At 41.7% G+C, this 22,767-nt stretch overlaps 3 protein-coding genes and 1 long non-coding RNA gene across 13 annotated transcripts in view; all 4 read left to right on the top strand.

Annotated features, from left to right (window-relative positions):
* LOC108548108 (uncharacterized) overlaps positions 1-962 on the top strand; it is a 1,908-nt gene extending 946 nt beyond the window's left edge. The window contains exons 3-4 of the long non-coding RNA XR_001890250.1: positions 557-787; positions 891-962. This is a non-coding gene — a long non-coding RNA (uncharacterized LOC108548108). The remainder of the gene's footprint in view (positions 1-556; positions 788-890) is intronic.
* The window catches only part of LOC108548106 (probable phospholipid-transporting ATPase VD), a 20,398-nt gene extending 10,610 nt beyond the window's left edge, over positions 1-9,788 (top strand). For 5 of the 6 annotated variants that reach the window (XM_017900886.1, XM_017900885.1, XM_017900883.1 and 2 more), the window contains 14 exons: positions 4,439-4,714; positions 4,805-4,973; positions 5,051-5,404; positions 5,472-5,767; positions 5,836-6,006; positions 6,088-6,385; positions 6,558-6,990; positions 7,063-7,439; positions 7,521-7,808; positions 7,883-8,134; positions 8,218-8,322; positions 8,412-8,599; positions 8,686-8,850; positions 8,951-9,788. In XM_017900886.1, coding sequence (XP_017756375.1) covers positions 4,439-4,714; positions 4,805-4,973; positions 5,051-5,404; positions 5,472-5,767; positions 5,836-6,006; positions 6,088-6,385; positions 6,558-6,990; positions 7,063-7,439; positions 7,521-7,808; positions 7,883-8,134; positions 8,218-8,322; positions 8,412-8,599; positions 8,686-8,850; positions 8,951-8,993 — 3,415 coding nt within the window. In that variant the 3' untranslated portion in view covers positions 8,994-9,788. The remainder of the gene's footprint in view (positions 1-4,438; positions 4,715-4,804; positions 4,974-5,050; positions 5,405-5,471; positions 5,768-5,835; positions 6,007-6,087; positions 6,386-6,557; positions 6,991-7,062; positions 7,440-7,520; positions 7,809-7,882; positions 8,135-8,217; positions 8,323-8,411; positions 8,600-8,685; positions 8,851-8,950) is intronic. The other variant, XM_017900888.1, reaches the window with a different exon arrangement.
* Positions 9,789-10,195: 407 nt separating this feature from the next.
* LOC108548113 (bestrophin-4) lies at positions 10,196-18,155 on the top strand. 5 transcript variants are annotated; one of them, XM_017900904.1, is made up of 10 exons: positions 10,196-11,137; positions 11,922-13,053; positions 14,677-14,997; positions 15,156-15,489; positions 15,587-15,811; positions 15,884-16,182; positions 16,282-16,311; positions 16,419-16,639; positions 16,711-16,975; positions 17,068-18,155. In XM_017900904.1, exons 2-10 carry the CDS (start codon positions 12,983-12,985, stop codon positions 17,420-17,422), a joined length of 2,121 nt encoding a protein of 706 aa, XP_017756393.1. In that variant the 5' UTR covers positions 10,196-11,137; positions 11,922-12,982; the 3' UTR covers positions 17,423-18,155. The 5 variants fall into 5 exon arrangements, with proteins under 5 accessions (XP_017756393.1, XP_017756392.1, XP_017756395.1 ...); XM_017900903.1 differs by lacking the exon at positions 10,196-11,137 and having other exon boundaries at positions 11,611-13,053; XM_017900902.1 differs by lacking the exons at positions 10,196-11,137; positions 11,922-13,053 and adding an exon at positions 13,644-14,583.
* A 1,385-nt stretch (positions 18,156-19,540) lies between these two features.
* jing (AE binding protein 2 jing) overlaps positions 19,541-22,767 on the top strand; it is a 99,123-nt gene continuing 95,896 nt past the window's right edge. Inside the window, exon 1 of the mRNA XM_017900930.1 lies at positions 19,541-20,933. Coding sequence (XP_017756419.1) covers positions 19,681-20,933 — 1,253 coding nt within the window. The 5' untranslated portion in view covers positions 19,541-19,680. The remainder of the gene's footprint in view (positions 20,934-22,767) is intronic.

Here is a 22,767-nt window from a genome sequence, read left to right as displayed (position 1 = left end):
GCAACGCGGCGTTACGTTACAACGTTCTCCCGCAAGATATCGTCTCGTCACTCTAAATCCGCGTTCCGTTCTTACAATCCTTTGAATTTCTGTGTCGAGTCATTTTCAACGCTTGTGCCAAGTAAATAGACTATTCGTTCAGTTTGTCCTCTATGTTTATTCGTCTATCGGAGACCGAACGAACGTGGCACGGTTATGGTACAACTTGTAGCTAATATATCGTGTCAAAGCCGTCGTTATACCGGGAAATTGAAAGGTTATGAACGTGTCCTAACTGTGCAGTTGTCACATGGTATACGTGATGCATGAAATAAGCATGTGTCACGAAGCAATGTGATCGGCTTAATCTAGTAGGGTTACCAAAGATGTTTTATAAACATTCGATTCGATTCGGTCATTTTTTAAAGTCATTACGTCGAACGGCAGTTCACGTGGAGCCACAGGCGAGATCGATATCTCTTGTTTGCCACATTGTCGCTATCGGGCGCAGCAACGCGTCATGTCGTTCCCCGAAACGAGTGTATTCGTAAATATAGCTCTTCTGTTTCACATGCAGCTACAAAGCACCCCGACAGGACCTTAGACGCAAGGATGTCGTTAGTAAGGCTCGTGCAAGTCGAAGACACCGTGTAGTTGAATAAGACGGCGGAGGAAGGCGTAGCAATAAAACCGGTTGCCATATCCCTCGAGCTGTTTTCCTCGTTCTTCTCCTGGGTACAAGCAACGAGAGGACACATTCCCCGTGACAATGAAGCCCATCGACAGTTCCTCGTTTGTACCTTCTTCCGTCAGTATGCGTAACATAAAACACCTTTGGCTAGTCTGTTCTACGAACCGTTTCGTATATTTTAAACTCAACCAGTTATGAAAATCTCGATGGTTTCTTCCAGGTAAACCGCCGAACGATACATTCTATCCAATTTTCATCGTGATTATTTTTTTGATGCAATACGAATGACGCCATGGATTTTACCGAGGTTATTCCTAAAGCGATTTCAATAGAACCAGGAATAATTTGTAACAAGGATGGAATAATTATAGAAATGAAGAAGGCTCAAGGGTAGAGCTTGGAAAGGTTCTGAAAATAACTGCAAACTGTTATATAAAAGTTCTGATTGAAACAGTTACGAAGAACTTTTATGAATAACCTAAATTTCGAACTATGTCGGTATAAGTTAAAGCTGCTGCATCAGCCTCCGTATACATGGGTTAATTGTTATTTTCGAATCTATAGATATATATTATACAGTATATAGAGCAAGTTCTCCTCTATGTCGGTATAAGTTAAAGCTGCTGCATCAGCCTCCGTATACATGGGTTAATTGTTATTTTCTAGATTCTGTGTAGGTTTCAAAACCTGTAGATATGTCTTCGAATCTATAGATATATATTATACAGTATATAGAGCAAGTTCTCTCACATTGTACTTACCCATAATACTATTTTTATGTTTATCTGTGCAATAGTGCTGTTGAAGACATCCATATCTTTTGTGATCGCCAAGAACGCCAAGAACCTTGTATACACATATATAATATAGATTTGAAACTGTTTAGGAATCTGTATAGAATCTAAAATATAACGGTTTTATGGAAATAATTTATACGAAAACTGATACGGGAATTTTAACTTAAATCGATATTAGTTGAAAAGATACTTTATAACAGTTGTTCGGAGGAAAAGCTTTTCCCAACTGCCTCAAGAACCTAAACTTATATTCTAACGGTTTTCAAGCTCTGCTCGAGGGTTTTTTCCCCTTTGGATGTTCTCGTGGTGTTAAACGATTGTTGACGTCATTGATTACATCATGTAAAGCATGGAATCGGTATCGTATCACGAGCCCGTATATCACGCTCATAGTGTCTCCTGTTTCGTTGCCCGGAACGGCCTCACAAATTAACCAATCAAACAAAGAATTCCAAAGGAATTTCGGTGGCCTAAATATTTTTGTTAATTCAGAACTATGATGCACCAACTACAGAATCTTCTTTTCTACTTTATTTTCTCTTTTTTGATCAGTATGCTGTGCTAAGAAAGATTTCTTAAGGAAAAAGTGTCTTTTTCTGCCTGATTTTCTGAGTAAACTCTTCGTTTACGTAACAATAATGTACGAATGTGACCATGAGAATAGTGGAAGACGAAGAATTTAATTGAAAACGAGAATATTAGGCATCTACATATGCAAAGATATTTAAAAATGATCATCGATAATTTTCAAATCGTTATCGATTTTTATTTTTCCACGATGTCGAGAGGAATACTTAATAAATTGGCTGACTTAATCGAAAGAGAAGAATTTTTCCAATCTTCGTATGTGCAGAAATTCTGTTAGATAACACGCTATCGACCGGAAGGAACGAATCCCTTGAAAAGTTCCAACGTGATATTCCTAATGTTTGCTCACTCGCTGCGTTGAAACATGCGCTAAACTTCACATGGGAGAATAAGTGTCACAAATGTCGTCGTGTTACATTGTAGAAATAATTATTACAAGAGAAAGAAAAGAGTCATTAGAACGTTGGTGTATTATCTAACCGCATATAATCTGTACCGAAGACAAGTTGCATAAAAGAATTTCTAAGGCTACATAGTTGCTGCCGTCATCGGGCCCGATTTATCAGCACTTCGTTATCGTAAAAACTGAAACAGACCAGGCTTCTCGCCTCAAGCTTATGCATGCACGTTACCAGGGAAACTAGTTGCAAATGAAATACTCGATTCGTCTTGGACTACGCCTTCTATGGGCGGATAATTTAAGATCACGTCATACGTAATAAATTACGAGAATACTACTTTAAATGTCAAAGGCAAGTGTCAATGGGACTCCTTCGTAAACCGTTAAATCATCATCCTTGAACATTCAATAACGATACTAATCGGTGTTCTTCCTGGATACGGAATACCTGTCCAACGACCTCGAGAATAAGCAAAATGCAAATTGGAGCCGTTCAGCTTTACCAGTTTCGATTACCGTCAAAGAGACACCGGTTTAACGGTGAAAAACTCGATTCGTCGCCAGATGAAAGCGAACTTCACGCATCAAGGTTTTTTCTTCTCTTCGATACTTTCCTATGACGCGTGAGTCATCGACTTTTGAAAGACTTTGACGTTCTTTTTTCCCTCCAACTAACAATAGAGATATTAAAAGAATCGGTAGCGTAAATTATCCTGATTTGTTCCTTAATGTTTGACATTGCTATTGTACGATTCCAAGGACGATTTCGTAAATTGGAGAAATATGTACCGTGGTCGTCCAAAAGAACAATGTCGCTCGTGATATATTTCTTGGACGGGGCATGTCCTTCGTTAAGACCACTCGACGAAGGTATACGATATATGGACCCAGTCAGGTTACGAGAGGTTATATGGATCAACGATTCTTATCCGACAAGAAAAAAAATCGCATAACGCCGACCTCTTAAATGTAGTCTAGGTCAGATTTGATCGCTCCTCGCCTATGTGCGGCGTCAGAGTACGAAAAACTGTGACATTGGGGTTAAAAAGTTGGAATTAACCTCGTAACGAACTCTACGCTACGAACCACTAAGAATTTCTTCGATATTATGTACGTGGCAGCTGTTGAATATACATTTGCCCATTTCGGAGTGCCTTAAATGTTTGTTATGCACAAAATTGACACGCTATTCTGGGAATAGTCTGCGATGTAAAAAGTTCAACGAAGAAATCGTTAGTCACATAACGTTGGTTTGCAGTAACGATTGACCTTGTCGTGTAATCAGACCGAATGGCTTCCTTATGAATCTAAAAACCCGTTGGTTCTTCGTACGATTTGTATGAAAGTGTAAGATCCAACGCAGAACATTCGAGGAACCTTCTCAGCGACCGATTCCGCCATTCGTCAATGGCGCGAGGATCAAGATCTTAACCTTCAGAAAGATGTTTCCAATCTTCTGGATAATTTATCCGATGGTAAGATAAAGAAAGAATGAACGATAACGTAAAATATAAATAGAAGAGAGGCCGTGCGGAGTATTGATTATTTTCTTATTCGAATTTACTTTTCGTTCTACTTCGTAACTCAATGACGATTCCGTAATTCAAGCGTGTACAATTAGTTCGATTTTTGCCCGATTTACGTTCCTTCTCGTGCAGTTCCTTCGCATTGTTTCTGCTATCGATGAATATCTTGCGACTGAAAGCGTTGAACCGTGATGGAAGTTAATTAAGAATAATCGACGTTTGACCGTTACGATAGTTCGGTCCTTGTTAGATATGTAGCAGTAATGGTCGATCGTGAAGGTTGGCGTTTCGCTGATCGTCTCATTGAGTTCCAGTGGCGTTACGAAAGAAATAGTGTCGTTTAGGCGAATATGAAGTAGCTGGTACATGTACTTCGTACTTGGAATCTTATAAAGTCGTTCCTGCGGCTGATTAATGAAAGTTGCGTTTCGTGAAAACACGTTTTATGTAATTGCAGCGATGACAACAGGTATGCAAAGGTAGCGTGGAAAGACGTAAAGGTCGGTGACCTGGTTCACCTCTCGAACAACGAACTCGTACCGGCCGATGTGTTGCTCCTACGAAGTAGCGATCCTCAGGGCGTAGCGTACCTCGATACGTGTAATCTCGATGGCGAGACTAATCTGAAGGAACGGCAAGTTGTCAGAGGTTTCGTGGATCTCCAGGATACCTTCCAACCGGCCAAGTTTCGATCCGAGATCGAGGTCGATCAACCGAGCACTAGGATATATCGGTGAGTTAGTCTTCGATGTTGGTTTTTAGGGCGACTTAATAAGGGGACGTTGTAATCGAGATTGGCAAACGTTCAACGCGGAAATTGCAGGTTTCATGGAGCTGTCGTTCACCCAAACGGTGGTAGAGTACCTGTCTCGACCGAGAATCTTCTACTCAGGCAGTGTTTATTAAAGAATACCGACTTCGTCGAGGGCATAGTGATATATGCGGGTCACGAGACGAAGGCCATGCTTAATAATGGTGGACCTAGATACAAGGTAACGACCTGCTGATCTTTATTGAGCTAAACGGAACAAAGTTTTGCATAAGTATTGAGGAGTGAGAACTTTTTCAGCGTTCACGACTGGAGAAGCGGATGAACAACGACGTTATATGGTGTGTGGCGATTTTAGTGGTATTATGCGTGATTGGTGCCACCGGTTGCCGACTTTGGCTTTCCGAATTTTCCGAACTCACGTTTGTCCCGTTTATCCCGGTTCTCCAAGACGCAAATTACGAGAGCATGCTAACGTTCTGGACGTTTGTGATCATTCTTCAAGTAATGATACCGTTGAGTCTTTACGTCACTATCGAAATGGCGAAAGTGGGCCAGGTTTATCACATCGGACATGATATTGCTCTTTATGACGCGGAGACAGGACGCTCGGCTGAATGTCGCGCGCTCAATATCACGGAGGAATTGGGTCAGGTAAGCAAATTGATCCAGCTTATGCGTAGTCTCGATGAAGAAGCAACCTTTTTTTTTATCCCAATAGGTGCAGTATATATTCTCTGATAAAACTGGCACGCTCACGGAGAATAAAATGCTATTTAGACGGTGCACCGTGGGGGGACAAGATTATTCGCATAGCGGAGACGGTGAGAATTTGGCCCCTTCCTCACGGCTGAAGGAAGATCTTCTTATAGGCACATTTAGGCAACATTTGCAGGAATTTCTAATCGTATTAGCGATATGCAATACCGTTGTCGTCAACTCTCAGCCTCATTATGACACCATGAATTCCAGTGGAGTGATCGAGGAACCTCAGAAGAACGGTGAAGAAGCAGGGAGGTCTGTATACGTTTTTCTCATCGATGGTAGATGTCGGATTAAAAATGATTTATTGTTTGTTATTGCAGGTATACGAGAATGATTGACACGAGAAGTTTAACTCCGTCACCGATTATTCCTTTATCTACGCTATCTCACTCGACAAACAGCCCCGATGAAAATGTATCATCGATTTCTTCGATGGTTGAAATAGAATCTACGCTTCATAATTCTACTAAACTGTCGAATAAATTACCAAGGTCATTATTTACTTTTTTCCCTGTCTTCTATCGATAGGATTTTTATTTAACTATAGAATGATAAAACGTAATTATTTACAGACCAAAGTTTCTAAATGTAACATCAATACCAAGTTTAGGAATTGGACTACTAGGAAGGAAATTGTCTCCAAACGGAGAGCATAAGAGACGCAGCCCGCTGAGTCCCGTTATTGATGCAAGCGGGAAGAACGGAGACGAATTGCTACCTACGGCAGCGATTTACGAAGCGGAAAGTCCGGACGAGCTCGCTTTGGTGAATGCAGCACGTGCTTATAACGTGAAACTTCTTAAACGAACGGCACGTAGCGCGATCGTTTGTTTGCCGGATAAATCCATCCTTACTTTCGAAATTCTCCATGTAAGTTCCTTATGAACAAACGTATGTAGGTACTTCTCGGCCATTTTATTTTACGTTAGGGTACTTTCACCATGAGTTGCTAATAGACGTGAATCAAAAATACGCGGCAACTGAGATACCTACAACGAATCAAACAGCAATTCATCTATATATAGTACGCTCTAAATTTCAGGTGTTGCCATTTGACTCTAACAGAAAATGTATGTCTATTTTGGTACGACATCCTCTCACTCATGAGGTAGTGTTGTATAGTAAGGGTGCCGATACAAAGATACTGTCGTCTTTAACCTCTCAGGATGAAAATTCTATGACGACGATAAAAATTCGACAATCTCTTCAATCGTATGCGCGTCAAGGTCTTCGAACTTTGGTAATGGCTAAAAAGTCTCTGACAGCGCAAGAATATGAAAATTGGCATCAAATGCATTCCGAAGCGGAACTTGCAATGGAAAATCGTGAAATGCGTATTAAAGATTCATACGCGAATCTCGAATCTCATTTAACTCTTCTAGGTGCCACTGGAATTGAAGATAAACTTCAAGTTGGAGTACCAGAAACTATGAGTACTCTTATGGCAGCAGGGATCGTGATTTGGGTTTTAACAGGTATTTTTTCTCTAAATTAAATTCAGTCGTACAATTTAAAATGTATTGCTGATAAATACCTTACATTGGAAGGGGACAAACCGGAAACCGCAGTTAATATTGCATACGCAGCGCGTCTTTTTTCGCCCGCGATGCAATTACTGTGGCTACAAGCGAGATCCAAATCCGTTGCCGAAGCCTTAATTCATGGATATTTAGAATCTGCACGCAAAGAATGTACAGTTCAAGGAATAGATAACATTAGAGAAATTACAATGTTTAATTGCGATACAGCAGAAAATGAGGCACACCGAGTAGATAGTCCATGGTCGAGACAACGTGCACTCGTTGTTGATGGCAAAACTTTAACCGTTATCCTTGATCCACGGTCTGGATTAACTCGGCTGTTTCTTGAATTAACGAAAACTTGTTCCAGTGTGCTAGCTTGTCGAGCCACGCCTCTTCAAAAGGTATAGTGAATGTGTCACTTGTTTTTCATCCATTTTCGTTATTGTACATTATTATTTCATAAACATCCACGGTTGTTGTAGGCATATATTGTACGTATAGTGAAAGAGCAATTGGGAATGAGAACTTTGGCGATTGGGGATGGCGCTAATGATGTTAGCATGATTCAAACTGCAGACGTAGGAGTTGGTATCTCCGGACATGAAGGTACACAAGCTGTTATGGCTGCAGACTTTGCCATTTCACGGTTCTCGATGCTTGGCAGACTTCTTTTGCTGCATGGTCATTGGTGTTATGATCGCTTGTCTAGAATGATCTTATATTTCTTTTACGAGAACGCCACTTTCGTTTTCGTTTTATTCTGGTATCAGGTATAGTACATTCTACTTTATTTTTAATATCCCTCTTTTAATCTCTATATAACAGTGCCTTACTATTTTAATAGTTGTACTGCGGTTTTACTGGAACAGTCATGGTGGACCAAATTTACTTAATGCTCTACAATTTAATGTTCACGTCTATGCCACCACTTGTATTAGGCATATACGATCGAGTGGCTTCAGCTGGTGTTTTGTTATCTATGCCACATTTATATAAAAGAGGACGACTCGGACTCGTATATCAGCCACATACATTTTGGATAACCATTGCTGATGCTTTGTACCAAAGTATCGTCATTTTCTTTGTAAATGAGGGTGTTAGTATAACCTCGAAACAATTTGAGACAGTAGAAAGTTAATACATTTACTTAATTCGTTAAAATATGCTCTTTTTGTTTAGGTATACTATGATTCAAGTATTGACATTTGGGAATTTGGAACTACTGTAATGACTTGTTGCGTTATTATCATGTTAACAAACATTGCCGTAGAAATTAGATCTTGGGTAAACTGAATTTTTATAAAACGTCTATGTTTCAAAAATATATTACATTAGATAACAGATACTGTACGATGTTATGGTTTCGTTTTCAGACCATAATCCATCTTTTTGCCGTAATGGGATCATTGGGAGTATTTTTCGGTTTCTGTTTAATTTATAACGTAGTTTGCGTTAATTGCATGGGTCTTCTATGTTCGTATTGGGTAATGGAAATGGCTATCATGAGATATACATATTGGCTTACAATAATACTTACCTCTGTTTTGGCACTGCTGCCAAGGTATGACTCGTGCACCATTCATTTCCTAAACATAGTAAATATTATAGAAATTAAATTATACGTGATTATTATTATTGTTTATCTAGATTGCTTTACAAAGCCATAATATCGACAATAACTCCAGATCTTATGCAAAGTGCCACGTTTAATGTCCTATCAAAAAGTGGTAAGCATAGACAACGAATCGCTGAAAGAAGCGAAAATAGTTTTGTTGCTGGTTGGTCACGTTCGACACAGCATGCCACTATACGGTATGCTGATAACTCTGTCATTAAAATGTAGAATTAGATGCTTTTAAAATTATAGATTATTCATATTACATAGGTTCCTATTGACCGTTTTATGTTTTAGAAGTGGGGTTAAACACGATACATTGACAACTATCGTTGCATGACATATCCTAAAAAGTCAAATAAGACTGTCGGCACGCTGTAACAGCACACTGAAGACTGTTAACAGTGCTGTTTTATTAACGTTATTAGAAAATAAAAAGGCGACGTCCTATGCCGCATTTCAACCTTTACTGTTCCTAAGGATTGTAAAAGTATTGAGAGGAAATGTATTATAATTTTACATTTAATATGCATTTTTTTTGCCAAAAAATGCCTTATTTTATTGAAACTATGTTAGTTATTGAATTCATCGTCTAACATCGATCGTTTTTGTTATTCATCGAGTGGCCTTAAATCCAGACTACTACTGTTCATTCTATTTGATGGCTGTGATTTTTAGGGACCAAAACCTTTAATTCAGTAGTAATATCGATGTCTATCGGTGACTCGATTTAAAAGTTCGCATGGACTTATTTATACGCGCGTGTTCGGCTTGTATATCAAATCAACTGATAATTTATTCAAGTCGTAATTGTCCTCTTAGAAATAAGTGTAAAAGTGTGTAAATAGTAAAAAAAAAATGTAGAATGTATATTGCCCTCTATGAAGTTACTTTATATTGTACGAATTATAAACATGTGTATAAATCATAGTGTGAGTATAATGCGTATGCATTGTACGCTCGTGCTTGCATTATTGTAATTTTGGACAAGTGTATGATATGTCACATAGAGGTTCTATTAAACGTATATGTTGGACGTCAATGACGACACATTGCATGTGTTTATATAGTATTTTGATAAACGATTAAGAGAAATTGCGTGTATATAGTGATTATGAGTAAAATCGAGTGTTCTGTAAATTTGTATTTTTCATTAATATCAGATATCTACTGCCTTCCAAAATCATGTGTGATGCTTTAAAATAGATTGACTATTTCTGCATTTTGAAATAAAACTATGATCGACAACGTCCAATAAATTCACCAATTACACGTGTATAAATATTTTGATTAATTATATTTTATTTGCAGCATAATCGTATCATCCTTTTACTTTTTCCTTGCGTCATTATTTTATTTTTGGCGCGTTAAATATAATTTTAGTTCAGTGGTTTGTCAATAGAAGTTTGTGAGCACCACTGCTTGATGCGGAAACATGGAGTCACAGTGGGGATAGGAACAGAAGGCTGATGGTGGAGTGCCGGGAGATCTTTTAGCGTGCTGCGGCAACGACTGTCTCAGGCACAATTCAGTATTCTTTCCGTAAAAGATAGGTGGGGTTTGTGTGCACGATTCACTTGGTCGCGATTTACTTAGTGTTCGGGAAATTCGCGACCAGCTGTGCTTCGAATATTATAAAATAAATTTCGTTGTACGAAGCGTGCGCAAGACAAAGGGACAAAGTGGAATGTAAGATATATTCAAGGATCACTCGAGGCTCGTTTTCGTTTCCTTTGTTATGAGGATACATCCTACTTGAAGATACGATATCCGAATTCTTTGACCTGAGCAAGATTTACAACTGGATCTGTACCACGTTGGTGTAGTTTTATAAAATCAATGGAATGTTTCGTTTCGGTGGGACAAATATCTCATGTTTCTAGACTAGTCAATGGAAATTACAATTACGAAGTCACGTGATAAGGAACAGGATCGTAGACCACATCAACAAAGAACACTTGTTTAACGCAAATATGTAGTGAATGAAAAATCTTTGAATTAACACAACTGTTTTCATCGTTATTAAATCATTTTTTCAACGTTTGTAGGCAAAATTATATTTCTCTGATCGTAGGTGGTACTTATATCGATGACAACCTTGGTCCTGTTCAATGTTGTCTGCTTGGTAATGCACTGAGTGTAGACGCAATAAACAAGTTAAGTTGGAAATATCAATTTGTTTTATATGAATGTTCCATGCTTTCTCCTCTGCGTCATTCTGGTTTTTCTCCGGAGAATGATTTACATTCACGTGTTCTTTACGGTTGCAAGGGCGGCATCAGAAATCTTATAATCTCGTGCGAAGTGACAATTTGTATTACGTATTAAACGAATGCATAAACGAATCGATATTTTCTACGTATAACAATTGTACTAGTTGACTTTCGTATGCCTTTTCATAATTAAAACTTTCTATCGAACAGCCGAGTTTCAACAGAATTTTGCGCAAACGCACTGCTCGTTCATGAAGACCGCGAAATCCAGGTGAGTCAACAGTCATAAATACATATAGTGAGACGATTAGTGCACAACGTTGAAAAGACAATATTTATTAGTATATGTGTATGTTGCGAAGGGATGGCGTAGGAGGCCATCTACGTTATCGCAGTGTCGAAGACTGCAGAAAGAGTAAAATCCCTACGTGATTCTGTGCAGTACCAAAAGTGTTTTACCAAACTCTTACAACTAAAACTTCGCGGTTACACGAATATCTATACGATTAACTTATGTTGGAAATAAAGGTCACTGTATCTGACAGAAATTAATCGAAATACAAGAGCAAACGAGTGTCACGTATTATACTTGTGTTCATAGAAACTCGATATCACTGATATAAACCAGGACGACGATACGATAACGGGCTGTCTATAACGCGATAATGATCCATGCACAAGGTCACGAATTGAGTTTACTATTTCGATTACCACAGTGTATACTTGCATGGAATGATTAGAAAATGCGACCTGCATATTATTCATGAAATATAGAACGAAAATGAATCATTGTATCAAAAATGGAGGTGAGCAACAAAGGTACGGTCGTTTGGCATTGCTCGTTAACGAAGATCATGTTTAGAAAATAGTATTCTGATCGATCAGGCGTTCGAGAAGAATCGGCACGAACGGTTAAATTCGTCGATCGCGTACTAGTTCCGTACGATTTGTTCCTAGAATCCTGAATGATGCTCCATATCCTATCGAAATTTTCACATAGCGCGCGATTCATTGTTTGTGTACAGCTGATTTTTTATTTCGGTGTTTCTCTACAGGGGAAAAGATAAGAGTGGTATCGGAAACTGATATTATAACATGCCGAGATCGGTTTATACGAGTGCCAATTAGTTATCGTTAATATCGATCGTCGATTGTCGCTATCGTCGACACCGTTGACGTTCTAAACCCACCTGTAGAGTTCGTACGAGAAAACTGTGACGCTTTGGTATTATCGACGGTCGAACGGCATCTTAAACACATTATCGATATTTGTGTGCATGAATACATACCGGAAACGACGTTGGAACTATCGACGTCTCGATGAAAGGAGCCAGTGAAGTGCTAGTGACTTATCGATAGTACAGCGCGAAGTATAATTGTGTTAAAAATTGAAACACGATTGTCACTTTAAACAAATCGGAGTGTAACGTCACGGTACTCAATTTGCGTAGACAAACAAAAATGCATTATTGCCGGAAAATAGTATAAGAAACGATTTTATTTTGTTGACCGGAAGTAGTCATTTTTACCAAACAAAAAACACCAAATAAAGCGCGGGAAAAGAAACGCCAACTGCGCATATATACACGATTCGAAGTATTTGGTGTCGATTATCGAAATATTTTCATCCATTAACCGTGAATCATCGATCGATCGAAACGGTGAATTCACGTGGTCGATGACGGCGTTTGTCGCGTAGAGTGAGCAGCGAGAGGAAAAGTGGCGCGTAAGAGGCAAATCGAACGGAAAGCGAGCAATTTCATTGAGTAACACCGTTTTCGCTGTCGCGCGATTGCAACGAATTACATAATCGGCCGACAGAGGGAGAGAGAGAGACGTGTTAAAGCACATCGAGAATGACCTTCGCAGCCTTCTCGTCTGTCCAACTATCGTCGAGAGAGAAGAGCCCGGAGATAAGGTCAAACGCGGTTTAATTAATACCTAACCGTGATCGGACTGACGGTGTCGAACGGAGAAGAGTGGAAGAAAAGGATGTACGCGTGCCGGAAGAGGATGACTCTAGCGAGACAGCGTTCTGGCAAGAATATCGGCGAGATCTAAGGCAACTGCAGTTGGTTATGCCGTGTTTCTCAGCACAGCAGGTGTATCGTGAGAGATGACAGTCACTTACACTGCCGAAGTCGCTACCTGCAGAGGTCTCGGTTGCTTTCTAAAATTACTCCTAAGGTAAGCACTTTGGACTTAGCACGATTCGTTCAGTCGACACAATGGTTGCGCGTAAATGAGATCAAGCAGGACAGATATCTTCTATTTTTCCTTTCATCGAATTCTTACAGTGATATTTGACGTTTCAGAATTATCTACCCTATCACGCTAGCGATACTTCCTTTTGTTCAAGGTAATCGCTGCGTATTCGTCACCAACGGTACTTGTTAGATAGCGGTCAACGAGGAACAAACGATAGATTTCCGGAAATTAACGTATACCCTGTTAATGGATCTACGCTGAAATTTTCTGCGCAAGTCTTTGGAAAAATTCGCTCGACTGCGAGCTGTCGCGTTGAAATTTTATCCAATTGTATTTCGAACACTTCCGTCATACACTTCCACGAAAGAATCGTATCACGTGTACTCAAGCACGCGGAGAATGTTAAGGGGAAACGCAATCAAGATTATATTTCAAGAAGAATACGTCGAGTGGAGCCCGCAGGAAAATCGTATAGCATATTTCCATGTATTTCTGACATTTATAAGGCCTTACGCGCGACAGCCATTGTTTACGAGCTTGAGAGGATTATTACTCCTATCATGGTAATACTTTGCTTCGCTAAATTACAAGGAAATCGTGGTCCGATTATCAGTCGGGGTATCTCCGTTGTTATACCGTCTGGTCATTCACCCTGCTATTATTATTTCAATTATATTATATCCGCGGTCGGAAGCAGCGTTTCAACCTCGAACACGTGCAATCAACGCTCCGAATTGCACGCGCGTCACGCGTTCGTTCCTCGAGGACCCCTTTATCGCCTACTTTCCATCGTTAACTCGGCAAATTTGTCGTCCCGGGAATCTCGTTGACACGTTGATCGAGCTCCGAGGAAGATCGACGCGAAGTCACGTGGTGCAACTTTGGCCATGTTCCTTCGCCGCTTCTTAGCATTCACGACACGCCGTTTTGCCTTATTCATTAGCGGAACGATTGTTGCGGTAACAGAGCTTTTTAACGACCCAACGACCCATGGTCGTGTTTAATGGAACGTTGTCGCTCGTTTCACGCTCACGAATATTTCCGATTACGCGTCACGCTCGAAAATACGATATAATTGCACAGGCCATATATCCGGAGGTAGGCCTGCAACGTGCTCCTCGTAATTTATTCGAGAGCTCTGCGAATCGATCCGAGTTCATATCGGGCCACGTTATTACGAGCATGACGCGATCGCGTGCTGCCGGTAAACACTCACTCCGCTCGCGATTAGGGTGCGTGAGAACAATGGAGAATTGTGCGAGACTTCGACACGCGGGTGTCAATTGTCATATTCAAGGACAGTTCAATCGCGAGATGTTGTCGACCCAAATACAGCCTTCAGGTCTAACGATTCGCTTTTTGGAATCTTTCCAATATATTCCGTGATTAAGTAGGCACCCGTCGTGATAGTCGTTGGATGAATTACTGGAGTATCGCGAAGGTTTCTCGGAAACAAGTCGATAAAACCACAAGAACTTCGTTGAAACCGCTTTGGATAAGAAACGTAACGTAAATCATATTTACAGTCTTTTTCATCTGGGTATATCCTGGATTGATCGGTGTGTCGATACAGTTTTTCGTTAAGCGTTATTTGTTTTGCAGATGGCGAGCGAGCATATACAAGCTTGTCTGGCTGGACCTAGCCCTCTTCCTATTCATATATTATTCGCTGTCGAGCATCTACCGATTGATACTGGACGACGAACAAAAGAAGATCTTCGAGGCCATAGTTGCGTATTGCAACGAGTACAGCGATCTAATACCGCTGTCTTTCGTCCTGGGCTTTTACGTCAGTATTGTTATGACCAGATGGTGGAATCAATACATGGTGATACCGTGGCCAGACTCAATCGCGGTTTTCGTGTCAGCCACTATTCACGGCAACGACGAAAGAGGTCGATTAATGCGCCGAACCATCGTCAGGTACATGCATTAGTACAAGTCTGTTTCTGTGACGCGATAGAACGGTAATAATTTGTTCCATTAAAGTCAAGGAAACGAGTCGTTTGTTCGAAGTGCCGTGCTATGTTTTTGCGCGAAGTCGTAATTTCGTTGATAAGAACTGGTTTCTTTCGTTTCAGGTATGTGTGCGTTTGTTTAACGCTGGTACTGGCGATGGTCTCGCCACGAGTGAAGAAACGATTTCCCACGTTGGAGCATTTCGTGGAGACTGGTTTGTTGCTGGAAAACGAGCTGGTTATATTCCAGAGCTTGAACGATAAGTTTCCCAAGCCCAGCAAGCATTGGTTGCCGATAGTCTGGGCATCGAGTATTGTGACACGAGCGAGGAAGGAGGGTCGCATTCGTGACGACTTCGCCGTGAAAACGTTGATAGACGAGCTAAACAAGTTTCGCGGCCTCTGCGGTAGCCTCATGCACTATGATACTATTAGCGTTCCTTTAGTTTACACTCAGGTAGGTGCGTCGAACGTGCACCGGATCCATATTTAACGTTCAATGGTCTCATCGAATCGAGAATCTTGATTCCCTTTTTTGTATGCTTCGTCCGTAGGTAGTAACGTTGGCTGTGTATACGTACTTTTTAACGAGCGTGATGGGTCGACAGTGGGTGCAGAATTCCTCCACGTCGAAGATCGATCTCTATTTTCCAGTATTCACGACGCTGCAGTTCTTTTTTTATATGGGTTGGTTGAAGGTAGCCGAAACCTTGATCAATCCGTTCGGCGAGGATGACGATGATTTCGAAGTTAATTGGATAATCGACAGAAATTTACAGGTATTGCGTTTAATTCAGTCTGTGAGTTTAATTTGTATATACCCTTCTAATTCTATGCGTACTTTGTTAAAGGTGAGTTATCTTATCGTCGATGAAATGCACCACGAGCATCCGGAATTAATCCGCGATCAATATTGGGACGAAATCTTCCCCACGGAACTTCCGTACACAGCGGCAGCACAAGCCTTCCGCGAGGAGCACCCGCAACCGTCCACAGCCGGAATTCTATTATCTGCGGCACAACAGGAACTTCAACCATCTTCGGTCAGGATCGATGAAATGGCAGCGGAATATCAACAAAAGTACCATAACGATGTAGCTGACGACGCTGCGTCCGGTATACACTTCACAGCATCTGGAAAAATGTCAAGGTCGGTTTTTAGATTAATCAAATATGTTACGCGATGTACGTCGTATTTCACGCAATACGGGCTTTTTTGTAAACGCTCATATTTATAACGCTTGACCAGGAGTGCCACAGAGAGTGGTAAAATAGCGAGGTAATAATATTTATACTTTTGCATACCTGCTGTACAAGTTATGAAATCGAGTGTTGAAACGTTTAAAATTGATTGTTATGGAACAGGAAGTGTATGTTTATTTGTAGGAGCGCTAGCAGAGTAAGCAATCGGGACCGTACTCTGAGCGGGGGCTCCACTCCCAGTAACATAGGGGGTTCTCTGCCGAGAGTTAACAGCGTGACCAGTGTACTGAAACGATTGTTCAGCAAGGAGGATAGGCCAGATGGCGGCACGTCAAGCGGTACTAAAACGCCTGGAAGGATCGCGACTTCCAGCTCTGCAGCTTCGTTGCAAAATCGAGCCATTGGTATGCCTGGATTTCGAATTTTGATGAGCGTTCGATCGCGTTTAACATGTTCAATATATCTTATATTACAGGTGGCGGATCTATGAGGATTGGAGTTATCAAAGAAGAGGCGGATGAACAAATGACATTAACGTCGATGAAATCGGACAAGAGACCTACTGTGCAAAGTATATTTTCACCGGGACCACCACCGCCAAGCGCTCCCGTTGCTGTTCCCGGTATGGAACATTCGAGAAACGGAGAGATATTTTCATGTAGCGCTCCAATAACTGGTGGCTTGTTAGTGGGAAGTAATGGTGAAAGCGCTAACGACAGGACATACGCGCCTGATCCAAGGTTGATCGTCGTGATTATTTTTTTAAATGAATTTTGCACTATCTTCTGTCTTCCTTGTATAGCGATATAAACAAATATCTTTCGAACTTTAGGACGCAACGAACCACGCAATCAGCGCGATCGAGCATTACTTACGAACCAGCAACGAGCTTCATGGGCAGTGGTATCGTGGATGATCTTATAAGCACCCGCAGTTCCTCGTGCACCAGTGTCAACTCCGATGACGAATTTACGAAATTAAAGACGGAAAGAGAAAGGCAAAGACGAGATAGAGTAGTACGAAAATTGGCTAGAAGCACCAGCGGACATAATAATTTGATTAGTGCTCATTCAAGAAGTCCCCTAGACCACGAACATCTTTTATTATCGGATATGGCAAATACTTCACGTTTGTCTATGGCGCTGGTTGACAATGATGATAAGATAGTCCAAAGCGATAATCTTTAGCAATATCGCCGATGGTTCTTCTTTGAAGTTTAGTTTCAATTGCGCCGAGTACCTATCCAGTTTCTACAATATTTGAGTAGGAAGACTACCGATCGATTGAACGGTTAAAGTATGCGAATTTTGACGTGCTTTTACAGCTGTCAAAGTCGATTTAGATGATCAAAGTTCTCGCTTAGATATTAGTGTACATACAGACTTTTTACTAGAATGAGATTGCGAGGAAATAGCAGGAAATATTTGGTGATGAATATTTATGAATCGAGTTTGAGCGTAATTAATTTATGGTGAGAATACGTATGGAGCTGATGGAAGGTTTTTTTTATAAACATTCCCACTGTTGAAAGGGGAGAAGTTATAACGATATATGGGATTACGTGTACGTAAAATAAGTATGACCTTTCTATTATTATTGTAATTTTACGTATATCGTAAGCCTGTTTCCCACTTTGGCTAAAGTAAATAAAACTTTAAATGCTTTATGCAATGTCCGAGATTCGGTGTAAGGATAAGGCATTCGTCAGTTGGTAGATGTTACTTAAAGATTCTGTAAACCACCCAAAGATTACATAAGTAAGAGCAGACATCGAAAGTTATTACCACTGTATTTAAAGAGTGGATTTGCCATCTGTCTATATATATATATATATATTTGTATATATATACCGGTATACCTCTCACTTCAAATTCTACGTATCGAAATATGACAATAATTGCGGAAACGTTGTCATCGAATATCGCCTTAAATACAATTTTATACATTTACGTTTAGCAGATGTTACAAGGTGAACAACAGCTACCTGATATTCGAAAAGGGAAGCTTATAAAAATAAAATTAATCACTCGATTTTCATTTTTTATATGAAGTAGTCAACAATATAAAAAATGAAAATATATAGGTAATACAGATTAGTCTAACAATTTAACTTTATTTTTATCCAATTTTCTTTGTTTTATAACGTTACGGAAACCGATGAATTGCACAAAAGGTTTCCAATGATATCTATAGACATTCAAGATGAACAGAAATCTTTGTACTTTGCGGATTTTAATCGCTGCAAAGATGTCGAAAGTGCCTGCCTTGTGCATAATCGTATTCAATCGGAAAACGATATTTAACACTTGTTTCATCGTTAAATAGCTTAAGTTTCTATTGCTTCGAATAAGTGATCGATATTACGCTCAAAGTTAGTGCTTTTGTACATGCACATTCCAGGAATCATAAGGAAATTTAGGTCGATGACAAAGTCGATAAAACGATCGCACGTTCACAGGATAACGTTAATTTGATATTTTTCTTATATTTGTAACTTCTACACGCAACGTCGCACATATTTTCAGCTAGCGAAGTTTCATATTTTTCTTATGTTTGTAATTTATATTGCCAATATCGCGCACATTTTCAACTACTTGCAAATCTATATGTAAAAATTGAGAAAAATGAAAGTCTAGGGGGAACTTCGTATTTTCGGATAGGAACTTCGTAGAGAGCACGTGGATAAATTTTGTATTTAGAGAAGTTAGCAAAAATTTAGCATACGAATTTCGAATACCACGTATGTACATGGTGTAAAAACGCATGTACAGAAGCCTATCGATACTTAGCATAATAGACACTCGTTACTGCCTGTATATTTCACGTTAGCAAAGTGTCTTTCATTTTGGAAGTACATTCCAGGACGCAAACAAATCCGATGGTGCTCATGGTTAAGCGTTTCGTTTAACAGTATTACAGTATTGGAGAAATTCGTGGATTGTCTCACAGAAAGATTGACTTTTTCTGAATAAACAAAAGTAAATTATAAACATCAAATGCGTCTTATATATATATATATATAAATATATACACGTGTACATCACGATACACCGTATGCCCAATTTTCTTCACATTTAGCACACCTAGAGCAGAGAAGATCACGATGGAATCTCTTTGAATTTTCCCGCTGAAACGCGAACGTCGAAATGACCGTGAGATGTCGCGAGCATCGGCCATACGGTTGGCGGGGAAGGGTATTCGGGCTCGGTCGGAAGTTTTCGGTACGGTTCGGGCATCGTCGTTCGAATTCGCGAGCAGGCGTCGGCAGCCTCGGGAGTGGGGGTCGTCAGTGGGTAGCCGTCGGCGAGAGGTGGCGGTGGTTTTGTACGGTGTAGAAAAGAGGGGTTAAGTGAGCCGTGCCGGGCCGTAGAAGCGAGCTAGCGGTGGCGCGGCCCGTGCTCGTGCCATAGGGCCTCTGCCAGGCAGTAGTGCAATCGTTTACAAGATGGCAGACGGTCCGTCCGCGGAAGACGCGGCCACCGACCTAGGGGACAGTGATTCTCGTTTAACGAGGGAGCGACACAAACGTCAGGACGCATCGTGTTCGATGACGTCCTTGAGCACGGGTCAGGATATCTCGAGACGCATCCACGAAGACGCTTTGGTGCCTGAAAATCATCCTCATCATCCTCATCATCGGCATCAACATCGTCTTGCCCGTCGGAATTATCATACCAATCCTTATCTCCCTCGTCGGAATCCTAGTAGTGCTAATAGTAATAACAACAACGGCAATAGCAACAACAACTATCATCTTCACCATCATTATCATCGTCGCGAGCACGAGGACGAGGAGGTGGACGGTAACGAGCGTGTTAGTAAAAATGAGAGTGGTAGTGGTGGTTGTGTTGACACGATGTGCATTGCTCCGTTTACGTCACCGACCAGTGACGACTATGACGACTACGACGAAGACGACGAGGACGATGACGAGGACGAAGAAGAGGAGGACGAGGACGAGGACGAGGAAGAAGAGGAAGAGGACGAGGTAGAAGAGAAGAGAGTGAACGGGAAGAAAGGTGTGACGAAAAAGTGCCGTGGCGGTGTTCGAATAGATTTAATAAAGACAGTGAAAAATGAAGAGAGCGATAGCGATAATAGTAATAGTAACAGTAACGGTAGTAGTAATAATAATAGTAGCAGCAGTGGTGGCGAGGGTGGCGCGATGACCGGTCACGCGACGCGCGGTGACAATGCCGGGTGCTCGGTCGGCGACGGTCGACGGTCGAGGTCCGCGGTCGTCGCAGCTTTCCTCGACGCGAATCCACCGAACGAACGTGCGAGCAAAATGAACGAGTGCCGCGTACATCGCGACAACGACGAAGACGAGGACGAGGACGAGCACGAGCACGCGTTAGAAAAAGCCAACCGTCTCGGATGTGATAAGAGTAGTAGTAGCGAGGCCGGCAGAGACGAGGACGCCGCACGAAAAACGACGGACGGCATTGCTAGTGATGGTAGTAGTGATGGTGGTAGTAGTAGTAGTGGTAGTGGTGGTGCTGCTGCCGCTGCTGCTGTTTCTGCTTCTGGTGGTGGTGCTGCTGGTGCCGCTGGTGTTACTGCAAATGGCCTCGTTGCCGGCAGGCATCAGGGCAGCCCTTTCAAGGGACAGGTTAGGACGGCCGAGGACACCCTCGTCGGCCCTTGCGGCAAGAAGCGGTGCGCCGATCGATACGACAGCTCCGAGAGTTCTGACAGGTGAGTGAGCGAGATAGCTTCTCTGTCGTGGTTCCACGAACGCCTCGAGGAACAGAGGCACGAGCAGCAGCACGAGTAGCAGTGGAAGGAACGAGAGAAACACAGCGTGCAACTAGAAACCTATGGCGTGCCTTTTGCTCCGCGATGCGATCTTCGATCTTTACTCCCGTTTCTTTCCTTTATTAACCGTCCTTGCGCCTTTTCTATCTCGATTACACGTTTATTCGTGGTAAAGCCAACGCATCTCGATGTACGTATACGCATATCTGTATATCTTTCTATCTCCGTATCTATATGCGTATACGTATATATATGTATGTATGTATACAGCGATGACCGAGAGAGAGCATTCGGTCGGTCGCGTATGCAGTGTTTACGTTCGCGACGACGTGTTTCTTCCGAGCAGTTTTTTTTCTCTCGGCAGTTCGTTTCGCATCGTCGGGAGGAGCCACTTGTATCCCTGGCGAAGAACGCGAGAAAGTATCGTTAGCAAACGGATCGATTTACGCGATAAATCTCGTGTTCTCGATCGGGCAAATTCGACGTGGACGAAACGTGTCGATAAACGAATCTCGATTCGATCTTCGGGTATCGCAATTAGTGTGAAGGCTCGTTCGACAGCAGACCAGGGGTCGTTGTACCGCGGTTACGAGAGCGACAACCGTGGCTGCGTTCGATCTGTGTGCGCGGCGTGTTTATAGGTTCGTAGATGCTGCCAACTCGCCCTCTCGTTCTTCCTTTCTCTCTCCCTCTCTCTTTCTCTCCCCTCTCCTTTTTTCTCTCTCTTTCAGCTCTTCCTTTTCTTCTTCGCGTTTCGTTCTTTCTCATTCGGTCGGTCCGTATCTGGTCCTAACCCTACGCGAACTTATCGCGCCAAAAGCGAGGTTATGTTTCTTGACTCGCGGTTGTTGCTATCCGAGTAAGCGACGGGAGTGTTCGTTTTTCGTTGTGTTTCGACGATCGGTCGTAAAAATGTAACGCTGTTTTCGAGACTCGTTTACCAGCGAGCATGGAACAAACCTGTAACCGCGTGTATCGAAATCGCGCGTGTACCGCGTGTGTACGCGTTTCCGAGTTTTCTTCGCGACGAATAGCTTTCGTGTACGTCTCTCGACGGACGCGTTCAGCTTCGACTAAAAAGGGGACGCAATAAAAGTTTAGTATCCTAACGGTTCTTCTCTGTGGTACGCTACTAAACTCGAGCGTTTCTTAGGAAGAAAATGTATAACCTCTCCGGCTAACCGCGCTATTGTCCTTCCGTGCCTTGGTTACAAGCAACATTTACCGTCCAGACGAAACTTCCGTTTACCTGTTTTCTTAAGCGGCCGGGGAAAGCGTTACGCGTTGCCCGCCTAACCTTGCCGTTCGATCCGTGTTTATTTTTTTTTCTCCCCGTTCTTCGTGCCGTCGGTCTGCACTTCCGAAATACGCGTCGTGGATTTCCTCGTACGTGTATCACGCTACGAGTCGTTACGAATAAGTAACGAAATTTACGAAACTTTATAGAAATTCCGTTGGGTAATATTTTAAGTTTCGGTTTATCGTAGAGGGAGTCAGTTTATTTTTCCCAGTCGTATTTACCGCGTGTCCCGAACGAACGCTGTTTTAGCAACTCGTCGCGTTTATCTTTCCTGTATATATTTCCTCGCGCTTGCTTTTCGTTAAGTCGCCAGCGTATTTCACTCGCCTACGTCCCGCTTCGGTTTAATTTACACCTGGTATCCTCGTGCAACAATGTTTTTTCGTTTGGTTTAATCGCTTGCCTAGAGATAGTTGCGTTTAACTTCGATAACGATTATCTGGTTACCGAGAAACCTAGCTCGCGTGTCTTGTT

The sequence above is a fragment of the Eufriesea mexicana genome, unplaced genomic scaffold (assembly GCF_001483705.2).
Source record: "Eufriesea mexicana isolate 0111107269 unplaced genomic scaffold, ASM148370v2 scaffold1358, whole genome shotgun sequence".
Lineage (NCBI taxonomy): Eukaryota > Metazoa > Arthropoda > Insecta > Hymenoptera > Apidae > Eufriesea > Eufriesea mexicana.
The sequence above is the reverse complement of the archived record's forward strand: the minus strand, read 5'-3'. Positions and strand labels throughout refer to the sequence as shown.